Source organism: Aedes aegypti, chromosome 2 (genome assembly GCF_002204515.2).
Source record: "Aedes aegypti strain LVP_AGWG chromosome 2, AaegL5.0 Primary Assembly, whole genome shotgun sequence".
Classification (NCBI taxonomy): Eukaryota; Metazoa; Arthropoda; class Insecta; order Diptera; family Culicidae; genus Aedes; species Aedes aegypti.
In genome coordinates, this window is record NC_035108.1 from 470,295,510 (window position 1) to 470,310,699 (window position 15,190).

Sequence of the window (15,190 nt, forward strand, 5' to 3'; positions counted from 1 at the left end):
GTGTCACGCACACTGAATGTAAAAATTCTTCCTCACCTCGGTACATACATTCTCATACAATATAAATATTCTCATTGCTGGCCACCCTACTCGGATTGTGCTACACGCAAAAAAATTGTGCGGTAAAAACTACCATTTTAGGGGGTTAACTTAAGCGCTCGCACCGGCAATTTTCAGCAGACCAGAAATGCGCTTAATTTTACCATGTCTGTAGTCGAAATCAGATTGTTGTAAATTATTTCTGTCAAATGTACCAGTAATGTGGTGGGATGTACCGTGAACATAGTAAATTGGTCCGAAATTCCATGGTAGTTTCAAGAATGGGCATAGTCAGCTACAATAGTAATTTTAACCACAGAATTTTTTTCCGTGTATAAAAGTTGGGATGTTTTTGAAACCGGCGCAGAGCTCTATCTTTGATTCTGTCTTTTGTTCCAACCCTGCAAGTGACAATCCATCGTTGCCGACTGCGAGTTTTATTTACGCTACAAACGTTTCCAGCAAAAGTGCCGAAATTATTCCTTTCCTCAAGTTTCAAGTTGAATTTTAATAGTAAATTAGTATAACTGCATCGCAAAATGATGTCCGCTGCACAGAAGCGTCCCTCGGACGCTTTGGTACCGGTTCCCCAAACGAAAAAGTCCCGCTCGGATCTGATGGCCTACACGGCAAAGGACAAACAGCTGCTGGAACAAAATGTAAGACATTTTTAAATGAGGTAAATAATCGAAGGGAATAATCGTTTTATAATGCCCTTCAGGACGTGGAACGGACATCCAACTTGCTGGCGCCGATCATGCTGCTCGAGGGCCACGGAGGGGAAATATTCTCAACGGAATTCCATCCGGAGGGACAGCATCTCGTTTCGACCGGATTCGACAGGCAAATCTTCCTCTGGAACGTCTACGGGGAATGCGAGAACGTGGGCATGATGTCCGGCCATTCCGGGGCCGTTATGGAGGTGCACTTCTCGCCGGACGGCGGCAATTTGTACACGTGTAGTACGGACAAAATCGTCGCGGTTTGGGATGTTCCCACCTGTACCAGGATTCGGAAGTTGAAGGGACATTCGCATTTCGTTAATAGCTGCAGTGGGGCAAGGCGAGGGCCTACCCTTATTGTGTCCGGATCGGACGATTCCACGATCAAGATCTGGGACGCCAGGAAGAAAAACGTTCTTCACACGTTCGATAATGGCTATCAAGTGACGGCGGTTTGCTTTAGCGATACGGCTGAGCAGATTATCTCTGGAGGAATCGATAACGAGATCAAAGTTTGGGACATCCGGAAGAAGGATGTGATCTATCGCCTGAGGGGACATACGGATACGATTACGGGATTGTCCCTTTCGCCAGACGGTTCTTACATTCTGAGTAATTCCATGGACAATACTCTTCGAATTTGGGATGTAAGGCCATATGCCCCGGCGGAAAGGTGCGTCAAGGTGTTCAATGGCCATCAGCATAACTTTGAGAAGAACCTGTTGAGGTGTGCGTGGTCTCCGGATGGATCGAAGATAAGCAGCGGCTCCGCAGATCGATTCGTCTACATTTGGGACACCACTTCGAGGAGAATCCTCTACAAACTTCCGGGACATAACGGAAGCGTTAATGATGTGGATTTCCACCCGACAGAGCCAGTAATCGTGTCTGCTTCGAGCGACAAAACCCTTTATTTGGGAGAAGTCGAAGGGTAATAATTAAGTATCTTAGACTTAGTATATTGTGGAAAATAAAACACATTTCCGCGCACATTTTTCTCATTATTGGCATAAAACAGAGGTTCCCAACCTTTTTGAAGCTGCGATCCCCTTTCAAGTTCCACAAATATCTCGCGGACCCCTGGGTTGGAAACAAAATTTATGGAAGCAAGAAATTTGTCCGATTTGTTTTAGAATCAGATGAATTTAATGCAGCACAAATTTATCAAGGTGTCTACTATCTGGAAAAACCGGGAATTTTATTCAACCTGAAAAAAAACCCTTGAATTCTCAGGGAATTTTGGCCACACTCAGGGAAATTATTTTGAAACTGTAATACATGGTAGACTATGTCGTTTTTGGGACACAAACCTCCTCAAAGAAATTTTCAAAAGGCCAGTTGACATGTTCAGTCGTTAGTTCATCAGCATGTTTGGACAAGGAATAACCTAAGATTACCATATTGGTAAAGGCAAGTACCATCACTGCACCAGATTTCGCTCATTTAAGAGAAGTCATGTGTTCAAATGTTTATTATAAAATAACTATTGTGTCGATCAATACAATTTTTATGACACAATGTAGCTCCAAGATAGGTAATCAGCGGCAAAACAAAAAGAATCTGAAAAAGTTTCATAAAAAAATATTTATTTGCATTTGTTACTGCATCTAAGTGTTCCTATTTCCGCTCACGGTAAACAGATTTCGAGACGAACTTACTAAAAAATGCATTATTTCGGATTTCGTTATTTATCCTGATATTTTTATAGTCAAACCGTAGCTACTACTGCAATAAAGAAGGCTGTATACTAAAAACAACATTCCTTTAAAATTTTGTTTGATTTTTTGCATGAGCGGTTATTGGAACACACAAAAATACCTAGTTACCCAATAACCGCTCACGAGGTCTTGTGTATTCAACAGGGATTGAATCCTGAGAAAATTGAGAGAATCTCTCACGTATCGCTCTCTGTAACTATCCTAACATGCTGCACGTTATGAGAGACTGTTTATCGTATACTGCTACAACTTTGATCAGATTGGGGGGATAGTAGTGCATGGTAAAACCCCTCTAAACATGCTCCAAGCCTGGGGGAAAATTCGTAAAGAAAAGCCGGAAAAACTATGCCCGAACTCGTGGAAAATTTTCAAAAAAATATTTTCGAGAAGGTAATTTTATAAGCTTTAATCACTGAAATTTTTGGAATGCACTTTTTTTTCGTTTTTGAGTTATGGCCAATTTTTTGAAAAATGTCCAGATGTGCCATATAAGACATTTCTTTGAAAAATCATAACTCAAGAACGAAGCATTGTAGAAACAAAGTTTTTATATGAAAATTTAAGCAAATTTTCTCAGAAATCCAAAAAAAAATATGAACTGGAAAAAGTTTTCCCGCAAATTTTCCACCGTTAGTGAAATTCATAAAGAAAAGCTGGAAAATCTATGCCCGAACTCGCGGAAAATTTTTATTAAAATATTTTTGAAAAGGAAACTTTATAAACTTCAATTCTAGTAACTTTTAGGATGTACTTTTTTTTGTTCCTGAGTTATGGTCAATGACCATATTAGCCTTTTCTTTGAAAACCCATATTTTAATCGAAGCATCAGAAAAACAAGGTTTTTTTTATCAAAGCAATTGCAAATTTTCTAGGGTCGATGTACCAATAGCCGCATAGCTAAGAACAAAAATTTGTATAAAATCGAAAAATAATGCTAGCGTCATTATTTTTACATCATCTGATAGCTTTTTATCTTGGTTTTGTGAGAAAAATATAAAACCTAGGAAAACTCAAATGTTTGTATTTATTATCGCGTGTGCCACTATAGGAATACATGTGCCTATAGTAGCACTATTTCTAATTTCTGTTCCTATAGTAGCACTAGCATCACGGCGTCGGCAAAATACTTATCAAAACCGTATTTTTACAAAACTTTTATATTTTTCCTAAAAAGTGTGGTTCTTAAGCTTTCGTTTGATGCAAAAAAAGTTATTAATTGATCAATTATTTCGTATAATAAAAAATAGTTTCTCTCAGTAGTGCTACTATAGGAACAATAGGTTTACTATAGGCGCAAGGGAGCTGAAATTTTAAGCAAAAATATTTTTTTCGATCATTTTTTGAGCAAAATCAAGATGTAAATCAATGGTACTTAGATAAATAGGTCCTGACCTTCATGTCAAAAAATGTTTTGAAAAGATTTATAGCAAAACGGCCGTGAAAAGTCACTAGTGCGACTATAGGGGACTGTCCACTAAGGGAACACCGACCCTATAAGATCTGAAAGAAACGATATGGGATTGGTTTTAATGAAGTATAAGTCGGATTGAATTGTATTTTTCATGAAACATTACACCGTCAAGCAAAGCTGAAAAAACTGTTTCTTTTCCATTCCAAGGGATTCTTTCTTTTCTATGGAACAAATAAGATTCTTTTTATATTTTTCTTTAATTTTATTTATTCAATTATTCAGTACATAACTTACATTTTATCTTAAAACTATCTATTTTTTCAACCGGGAAGATTGCCTTTGGTTGCTACCACCAGAAGATTTTCGTTTCTTTGTAGTATTAAGAACAAAGCATGCTGTATTTTCTTGGTTTTCATGTGCATCTGAGAATTCACTCGCAAAAATGCTTCGTTCGTCTTTTGGAATAAATAAATGATATTTTTTTTTTGTTCCAGGAATTGGAACAAGGTTAGAAAATCTCTCCTGATGTAATTTTTCAGCCTCTGAATAGTCATTTTCAGTTGCATAGATGAATTGGGTTGTTTAGTGAAGAAAAATTCACATTTTGTTGCAGCTTGATCGAAAGAGCACATCATTCTAAGTATGACACGATTCTATTGCACTTCAATATCTCAATGTTGATATTATAAATGATTAACAAACATTTCAATCCGTTGACTCAATGACGTTTCAATTTACACAATGACAGTTTGTCCCGAAGTAAAATTTGCCAAGGGGTGATTCAAAAGTGATTTCCATACTAATTTCAAACGCGTTTTAAAAAATAGTTCCAGGTAACGTAAAATTGTGAAACTTTGGATTCTAGTTCAATGTTTAGTGTAGATTCGGAATATGTAAGAAAATTGATACCCCTAAACAAGCCAATTTGGGAATCTTTTTTAAATTGGTCTTTCACCTTTTGCGACACAGCCCAGTCAAAAAATTGTTTGGCGTTATTAATTTCCGCTGACTTTCTAATACTAGCATCTCTAGCCATTCGCTCAATATTGCCACCGATACCATCACATTTTCCATGTGAGGTTGGGAAAAAGTGCCATTCTGCTCTAAATTTAAAATCATTTTCATGGTTGCATTTTTGAAATTTGATTTATTTTTGTACTGCTCTCCGCAACCATCCGAAAGATAAATGATTTTTTCAAGCTCAGGAAATTTATTTTTCAATCTTGAAATTAGTTTTGTTTGCAAAGCATAAAATGATGTCGTGTTATGCTTTTTTATGTCAGCAATTACAACAAAATTTAAGACTTTGATCGAAGATTTGTCTTTGTAATAAATTAAAAATGGATGTATTGTTACTTGAGGTCGTACAAAGTAATGGCTTTGAATGGAATCTTGTATCACGCACGAATAATTTTCCGCGAAATCCATCCGGCACATTATTTCTTTGTTTTCAACTAGTGATTCCTTTTTAACTCTTATAAATTTATTTTGTTTATCTACTTTGAATTGATGCACAAGAAACTTCTCTGTGAGATTTTTCAAGTTTTCTATAAAATCATTTACATTTTCCTCTTTGTTGATAATTTCACAACGAGGAGAAATAATCCAAAAACAATACTTAACTTCTTCAACGTTGTTTTCATCTAAGCGATTGGCAACAAAATCTAATTTCTTTAATTTACAATCCTCACAGGACCTCAAGTAACAATCATCTGTACTATCTGGACATATCATTTGACTAGTCAAAAAGATGTTAAGTTTTTTTTTCTGTATTATGAACTTCAAAGCAATTAAGTTTATTCAATGCATCAACCATGAATTTCATATTCTCATGTATCATGCAAACACAAACATTCATAGCCGATGAATCCTTTGTATAAACACATTGTTTTGGTTTAAGTTTCCAGAACGATGTGAATGAGACATATTCCTGTTCACTCTTACAGGTTTCCAAATATTGTTTATATAAAGTATCCAAAGGGTCAAGCAAAAGCCGTTTTTGAACATTTTGGCGCACTCCATTGGGTAACTTAATAGATATGGTATCTTTCAAGCCAGGAAATGGCCGACTGATATCACCCCTTAGGTAAACATTTGAAACTATGTCTTGGACATCTGATCCATGCGAGGGTCGTCCTACTTTTGAAAGTGGTTGAATCCCTAAATTGTATTTTTTTGATTCAGTTATAACGTGTTGAGACACGTCAAAATGAGCTTTAACTTTGGCATATGACCAATTCCTAGGAAGTAATTTTAGAAGTTCAATTTGCTTGTCAGGTTCGGCTTTTGTAACAGCTGAGTTCAAATTTAATAAAACGGAATTAAAATCCTCTGTAACATCGACAATATTAGGCGGAAACCAAGTCTTTATTTTACTCAAAATTTGATTGAACATTTCTGTCGTAACACTGGGCCGTTTTTCCATAAAATATCCGGCAAAAACTGAATTTTTTTCTACCGCCACGTGGAATAAATCTTCCGCGAAATAACAACGACCGATAACCTCCTATCCTATCGAGATGACATTAGCCAACAGAATGATCGACTCTCATCATAAACGCTAGCGCGACCCCTACGCTGAGGATCAGTTACGAGCAGCCTCGTTTTTTTTTCTCTTGTTCGAATGGATCCGCTTCTTCGAAAACTCAATCTAAGAGTTGTCTCTTTTCTACCCCTCCCGACCAACCAGTTTTCCGATTTCTTTATAGATCTTTGCCCAACGATGGCGATCGCCAACGATTCAAAACGAATCGGTATCGATCGCTATCGAAAATCACTGACTGGTTGACCGGGCTATTGTCGAAGTTATCCCCCCGAAGTTGACGCCAGTGTTGCCACATTTTTTTCGAATCTCATCTGTGTTTTGAGTTGAAAAAATCTTTTTTATCTGTAGCCGACCTACAAAAATCTTGGTAAAAATCTGTGTTGCACAAAAATTTAAAATTTCAACTTTTTAGATCAAAAAGAACATTTGCTAACGTATGTTGGGTGTTCTTGGCATGTCAACAATTTTAAATTTGAACTTACTCTACTAAAAGTGAGAAACAGATGCACAATTGTTTCGAAATATTTGAAATACTTACGAATTTTAGAAAATTAAACAGAGTAATGGCATTTCTTTCCACATCCATGTCCTAAGTTCGTGTTATATCCTAAAATCTTAAAAATCTTTTTGAACTCAAAATTCTGTGATCTGTGATCACAGATATCTGTAGGCAAGAACAAGAAAAAATCTGTGTAATTAGAGATAAATCTGTGTATGTGGCATCACTGGTTGACGCGAGTTCCATCTCACTTTCCAAAGCATCAATTCGTCATTCCGTCTACCCACACACTCACATTCACGCTTCTACGAAGCCTATACCATATTCTCTCTGCTCTATTCAACCCGAGGCGTTCATATACACTTAAACGGTTTCGCCGAGAACCCAACAGCTGATATCTCGGTAATAATTTGACGATTCTCGGTAAACGTTTACCGAACCTCGGTAACGTTCGCCGAGATATCGGCAAAAAATTCGGATTGCCGAAATCTCGGTAAATAAGTACCGAGATTCGGCGTTAAAATTTACCGAGCTCTCAGCTGTTGGGTTCTCGGCGAAAAATTTTACTGAGGTCGGTGAAATAATTTAAGTGTGTACCAACCATCATCTAGTCATCCATTTGCAATCCGAATTTTCCCCTCTTCTAAACTAGTAATGCTCTCTGCCCTCTCTGCAGAGATGGTTCGAAAGAGGGTCACTCACACACAACGCGTTTTCTTTCGTTTGCCATTTTTCTTTCGTGTAACAAATTATGTTTTCTAGTTTTATATCAAACACGCTCAAAAATTATCTACTCATGTTTTTATATTTTGTTCAACTGCAAATATTTTCATGGGATATTTACCAACTATTTTACCATGCTATTTTAGTATTAATATTCCTTTTTGATATTACCGTATTTTTTTATTATTTAATGTTTTACTTTTAAACCATTATTAAAAATAACCGTTGAAGATTTAGCCTCATATTTTTTCTCAAATTTATCAAAGAACCTTAATCTACTACAATTTCGTCCATAGAAGCATTGCGATAGTTACTACTAGAAGCATCCAAACGTGAAGATTTTACTTGAAAAGAAATTTCCAAGATTTAGCAAGCTCTTGTATTTTTTGTGCATTATTTATAGAACCAACTGACTCACCCGAGGAAGGAGTTTCCTTTGGCGACGCCAACGAAGATAGTGGTGAAACTTGTTCCTCAAACGCCATTGCTTCTGGAAGATCCGTTACGAGAGCCTTCTGGTCACCGGTAATGGAGCACTTCACGCAAATTTTCATCTTTTCCGTAATCCACCGAACTCCATTCGAATGAAGCTTACTGATGAGGCCTTGGCTGATCGATCGTAGATTTGTCCTTACTGATTTGTGGCCGTCCAGTCCGAAGGGGTTACAGCATAAAGAATTGTATTCGTAATATTGAACTTTGTCCATTTCAACAGCTTCGGGAAAACTTTTTTTACATTCCAAAAATTAATAATGAGGAATATACAGCTGATAGACAACACTTGCACTTTCTCACTGCTCTTTGTTAGTTTTTGGTAAACTTATGATTCTCAAGCCATTTCAACGCTTTAAACTTGAATTGGTAAATACCTATTTGTCATATTGTCTACCCATTTATTTAACTGTCAATTTTGTAGTAACCTAACAGGAAAAAATTGCCTACATTCTGATTGAAGAAAACTTTGTTTCTATGTAGTTTCGTTCTTAAGAAATTTTGTTTATGAACTTATAAATTTGTAAATATATGGTTCAAACAGCTCATCCTAGCAATATTTGATCATGTTTTAGGAACGAAAAATGAGCGTATTGAAAAATATTGTAGGATTGGATCTTATTGATCGCCTATACGTAAAAATAAACTGTTTGATGACAAAAAGTCAAAATGACCCTTTATTTTCACATAGTTCAAAATTATGCCAAATTACCGTTATGTCAAATGGCTGTTATGCCAAATGACCTTATGCCAAATGGTTTTATGCCAAATGACCCAGACCCCAATTTTCTTAGCATCTTCTTGGAGACGTTCGTAAGGAAATCCTGGATGAATTCTTTGAGATTTTTTTCGGGACTTTTTTGGAAGAAACTATTTAACCCACTCTTTCCCTACCATGGTTCCCTACAGGTGATCCACCGATTTTCAATGAACGCGGGCTAAACCGAATTGGTACAAGTAGCTCAATAATAATTGCAATATATTTATATACTAATTTGTCTTATCAAACATCAAAATAAGTGACTTAAGGGTCAAACTATTGAAAAACAATCAACTAACTATTGAAAAACAATCAATTTTTTTATTGTGGATTTGAATAATATAGCTTATTTGGAACAACTTTTGTTCAAGCACTTTTTTTAGAAACGCCATTTTGATAGTTAAATTGTCGAACAAAGCTGTGGGAAAGGAAGGGTTAAGAATTGCTAAAGGAAACTTGGGAAAAATCTCTCATGGTTATACTTAGATAATTTTTTAGTTGCAATCACCCAGAAAAATTTCTTTATGTTGAGATTACTATCCCATTAATTACTTTTACCTACTCACAAATAGTTGTTTCGAAGTAAAACTAACTTACGCCAACACTAAATTAACGTCAAATCAAATACACACACTTCATTGATTCAGCTATCCACTTGTACCTATATCAATTATAATTTGGATAATTGCCACTATCCGAAAACATTCACATCCTTATACTTCAAGTCATGCTCACAAATCTACGTACTTTCAACTTGCAAGGAACAACGCAACGCAGTTTAACGATGTGCACTTCATTTTGATTTTTGCAATGTTTTTTTAGATGGATAAAGCAGCAGCGAATCTTTTCAGATATGTTGATAAAGCAGAACAAAATGCTGAGTAAACATTGCAAGATATTATGAACCTAATTAAATTTACTTTGAGTCAACTAAATTATAGTTGAATTTTGACGTTTGACGTATGTAAATTCAATAAAAAAAATATAGTTGTCACAACTATACGGTGTAATTGTTTTTAACAATATACATACTGTCTAACTATATTTATAGTTATCTCTAACTTATAATTATAAAAGGTTAGAACCTTAAAATATAGTTAAATTGACCGTAAAAAATATTACGAACACTATATTTTGTTCTCCGTGCATAAATATAGTAACATTTGGCGTAACTTCATAAGCAATCCTCACAGATTTTTTTTTTGACAGACCCTCTAAGAGATGACTGGTTGGATTATGAAATGAATTTTTATTGAAACATGGTCTCGAATCAGTCTCTTTCTGATCACGTTCTTCAAGCATTAGGTCTCTTTGCTCATACTATAAGATAATTAGCCGCTACCAGCCATGTTGATTAGTTACATTTCAATTATTTGTTAGCTTGGTGCTCGTATTTTAAAGGGCCCCAGAAGTTGACTCCGCACCGGGCCCCGAAAGCCTGCCTGAAATTCAACTGATGTCAGCAAAAAATTAAGTTCAATTGATGTCAGCAAAAAAATTAAGCAGCACCTTTGGGTGTCGCTGACAACAAACGTCACTTTTGCTGAGATGCCAGCAAACGAAGTTTAACCGAGATTTACACAACTGAGATCGGCATTCTGATTTAAGTATCATGAAATAAATAGTCATGGAATGGTATACTAATAATTCACTTTAAAATTCGTTTGCTTAACTGATTCACAGAAATTATGTTATTTCGTTTAGGAGGTTGTGAATCCAGCATTATCAAAGTTACCCGCATTATCAAAGATACTCGTTTTTTTTTGGGTTGATTAAAATTATAAGAAACAGAGATAAGGATTTACGCGCTTTATAGTGACGAACTATGCATAGTTTGTTTAATAACTATATAAACGTAACGGTGCCACCATAAAAAATATGTGTTACTAGTGATCCCGGCAAACTACGTCGTGCCATGCCGTCGTGCTGTTGAAAAACGCTATGAATCGTCCCATATAAAATGACAGTTCAGTGCACTCTCGTTTTTTTCATCTTTCCCGGTGAATATCTTAGGATTTTTATACACACAAACACGTCGGGACCCTTGACGAACAAAACGGAGAAGGAATCATTTAAATCCGATGACCCGTTCGTAAGCCATTTCGTGACATACAAACACTATTCCATTTCTATTTATATAGATAGATAAGCATGGAACGAGCTCACCAGTTCAGTCGGTAATCCATCCGCGACTGGATAGTTACAACTTTGTCATCAGCAAGGCTGGGATACAACATAGCTCCGCGAATACGAACTCGATAGCATGAAGCACAAAGCATTGTCCAGCCCGCAAATGCAAATACCAAAATAAATAAACAAATTTTCGCCTACATTTTCTCATTAATTTATTTAAACTCTAATTGAATGAGAGGATACATAAGCGATTAAGATCTTCAAATATGAATAGAGCGTTTGAAAGAGCCAGAAAAGTGTCACTCCGTTGTATTCACCATTTGTATTCCATCCTACTGTGCCTCGTTCGGGTACAGAATATCATAATGCCCAGGGCGGTACAGCAAGAACACATTCGGCTTGCAACCGTCCGGAAATTCATGAGCAATCACCTGGTTTCCATCGCCTCGGTCCATATACTCCACGCGAACTCCCGCCTCCAGAGCCGAACAGATTGCAATAATGTGAATGTGGTCCGACTCCTTGTACATGGGCTCCACTTCTTGGCGGCAAAACTCCTGAATCGTGTAATTCCCGTCGATGAAGTTCTGGTAGAAATCTGCCCTTTCCTGCAGGTGGCTAGAAGTTATCAAGCGTAGATAAACCACCACGTAATCTGAATATCCCTGCTCGTTGAAGAGTTTATGCAATTCAACCAAAGCACTGGTCGTATCGTCTCCCTCGGGTTTCACTTTGTTAATCACCTCCATGAACGTTTCGTAGAAGTCTTCGATGGTAAATCTGGGAAATCCAGCTTCCGTCAGTCTTTCTCGGGATTTAGCCGCATACTCGTAGAACCGACTAAATTCGTCTTTGTTGCGCACCAAGTACTCCAGATAGGCATAGGCAAATGCCCGGAAAAAGCAGTTTCCGTCCGGACGGGTACGCCTGATTGCTCGGTACTTTGAGGCCAAATCCTTTACCTTTGCAATGTAGACCGCATCGTCCAGGTATTCGGAATTCAAGCTGTTGATAGCTTGGGATTCGCTAACCAATGGATTGGAATATGCAATCTGAAATTGAAACAAATTATCTCACTTACTGAATTAAGCATGACAAAATCCTAGCGCTTCAGGAGAATTTTACGGGTTAGTACCAAGTAATCATAAGCACTAATAGTAAGCCCCAAATTAGCATCAAAAATGTATATAGGCATTTTAATATCACTACAAATGCAGACAAGAATAATAAATGATACCTATGAACTTCATTATTGATAAGTATTTTAAATTCGATACATCATTTGATAGTTCATGACGTTCATTTGATCAATGATTATTCTATGTTTCATCAAGTAGGTAATAGGCTCTTATAATATAAATATTTTTTTTTTCAATTTCTCGTCATAATAGGCTGGTTTTCATCACGCCAATCTGTCATGAAACGACCTACTTTCATGCACTGAAATATGCAGTGCGAAAATAGTTATTACACTGAAACCAGTAATTATATTGTAAAAATCATCATTCTCCAACTTGTTCCGTAAACTACTAATAATAAATCTTCGAGCTGTTTAGTGGAGTACAGTCAACTTTCGTTCGTTGCACTAAACCCGTGGCCCGATTAGTGAAAGACTTTCACTAATCGGGCTAAGATTTGAGCTGTCAAAACACCGATTACAATAGAAATTCAGGGCTACCAACATTGACAAATTGCGGTTTATGTCAGAAAGTGACGCTTGCCTTTGTTTTAGGTGGGCTATAGCCCACTTAACGGGAGCCCAATTAAAACGAAGTGCAATTAAACGTAGTGCAACGAACGAAATTCGACTGTACCTATAAGTAAATAAAACCACGAATTTAGTACTATACCATTTAATTCCACTAGAGTTTGTATCATTTGACAGATACGCGTATTTCGACCTCAACTGTAGTGTCGTGTATTAGACTCGACTCGACTAGTACACGGCACTGAAGACGGCCTTACAGTTGAGGTCGAAATACGCGTATCTGTCAAATGATGCAAACTCTAGTGGAATTAAATGGTATAGTACAAAATTCGGTTTTTCATCTACTTGTTATTGTAATTGAAATTTATTTATCATACGTGGGCCTATTAGTTTAAGGTCAAGGAAAGAAAAACGTGATTAAAATTACATTGGAGAACAAATCGAATAACAATCAATATGCGTAATGAACTAATGAAACAAATGAAATATTTTTATATTTCTTATACGTCTATTGCTCTTAGACACTAAAAACAGCCCTTCCCTAGCATAGTGGTAACGTTCGTTACCACTGTGAATGTGAGGCCTTTTCTATTGTTTGTCTTGGGTTCACTACCCTGTGCGAATATGAAATTGAGTCACTGTTGTAGGTATCTTGCATACATTCCGGGCAAAATCCAACTTCAGCGAGTGACCGTTTCTAAATCATGGCAGCGCCGACAATAATCTCTGGTCCTGTCCCAGTGCTCAATTTGGCCAGTTCCCAGATACATCTTCCCCCATTTACCTCCTGTTCAATTTCCCTTTGTTGTTTGATGATGAGCTCGTCCTGATTTTCCTCCTGGGGTGGCTTTTGCTGATTGCTGCTTTCGCGACTGCTGCTGCTCGTCGTGTCGGTGCTGTCCGAAGTGCTCATGCTGCTGCTGCGGAATGTGTGTCCTCTTCCTGTGGATTTCACCGAAAAAGCTGTTTATTTTCACAGTTGAATAACTTTTACGTCAAGCTTCTTCAACAAGCCGACATTTTTTTGCACTTGCACCAAAAAAATCGCGTCAAATCCGATGATGTTTGGCAACCGCAAGCGCTCCGCACAAAATAAAAATTTGAGGACGAGCCGTCAAACTGAGCTACTAAATTGAGGGATAGGATACCAATGTTGCTCAATTTGAACACTGATAGAAAATCCATATGGGGCTCTTCCAGGGGACCCGCATAAAAAAATACAATTTCACTCACATTCCAAACAGTAAATTTCTCATTACGGTTAAGGTTAGTATATCTTGAACAGTTACTTTTATGTTGAACAGTACACGCAAAAAAATTATGCGGTAAAAACTACAATTTTAGGGGGTTAACTTAAGCGCTTGCACCGGCAATTTTCAGCAGACCAGAAATGCGCTTAATTTCACCATGTTTGTAGTCGAAATCAGATTTTTGTAAATTATATCTGTCAAATGTACCAGTAATGTGGTGGGATGTATCGTAAACATAGTAAATTGGTCCGAAATTCCATGGTAGTTTCAAGAATGGGCATAGTCAGCTACAATACAGTCAATTTTCGCTCGTTGCACTAAAGCTGTAGCCCACCTTGTGAAAGACTTTCACTAATCGGGCTGAGTTTTGAGCTGTCAATTTATCTAGAACAAAAGAAAATCAGAGGTACCAACATTGACAAAATTCGTTTTATGTCAGAAAGTGACACTTGTCTTCGTTTTAGATGGGCTATAGCCCAACTAACGGGAGCCCAATTAAAACGAAGTGCAATTAAACATAATGCAACGAACGAAATTTGACTGTAGTAATTTTAACCATAGATTTTTTTTTCAGTGTACGAATCATCGAGCTTCATACACTGAGAACAGCGTTGCAGTTGAAATTACTATATTAGAGGGTTAAATTAAATACACAACGCCACTTGATTTGTGCAGACTAAATTTGCATTTATTTCAAATAATTTGTGCATTGAATTTTACCATGGCACCATTTCGACAGTAAAAATTACTATATCATGATTAAAAACTTGCAGCAGGCCAGAATCGAACCGAGGATCTTGCGATTGTCAAGCGCGAACGCTTACCGCTCGGCTATCGATGCGGTTGAAATAAGTCGGAACAAAACGCAAAAAAAAAAGCGTTCTTGATAGCTCAATCGGGATTGGAATAGTAAATTTAAAAAACTTGTTCATGGTTCTCATTACTTCAATGCTTGTTTCAGTGTACAATAATTAACGGTTTGAATAATTTACCCCAAATAATTACAATGTATCATGTTGTTCCGATGTGGTTGAATGATATTGTGATAAAAATTCGATGGATACGGTTGCAAAATAAAATCACCATACGGCAAACGGTTTAAAATAACACACAGACACTAATCTATTTAACTACAGTTAACTCTCCCTTACTCGATATTCCGTATCTCGATATCGAGTTAGGGAACCACA

At 36.9% G+C, this 15,190-nt stretch overlaps 2 protein-coding genes across 2 annotated transcripts; one reads left to right on the top strand and one right to left on the bottom strand.

The window, feature by feature from the left end:
- Positions 1–437: 437 nt before the first annotated feature.
- On the top strand, positions 438–1,751 carry LOC110677240 (U5 small nuclear ribonucleoprotein 40 kDa protein-like). The gene is made up of 2 exons (XM_021848317.1): positions 438–698; positions 761–1,751. The coding sequence occupies exons 1-2, from the start codon at positions 579–581 to the stop codon at positions 1,694–1,696; spliced, it is 1,056 nt and encodes a 351-aa protein (XP_021704009.1). The 5' UTR covers positions 438–578; the 3' UTR covers positions 1,697–1,751.
- A 9,478-nt stretch (positions 1,752–11,229) lies between these two features.
- LOC5569515 (ubiquitin thioesterase otubain-like) lies at positions 11,230–13,801 on the bottom strand. The gene is made up of 3 exons (XM_021848319.1): positions 13,785–13,801; positions 13,535–13,692; positions 11,230–12,094 (listed from the first exon to the last, which is right to left on the bottom strand). Exons 2-3 carry the CDS (start codon positions 13,661–13,663, stop codon positions 11,375–11,377), a joined length of 849 nt encoding a protein of 282 aa, XP_021704011.1. The 5' UTR covers positions 13,664–13,692; positions 13,785–13,801; the 3' UTR covers positions 11,230–11,374.
- Between the last annotated feature and the right edge of the window lie 1,389 nt (positions 13,802–15,190).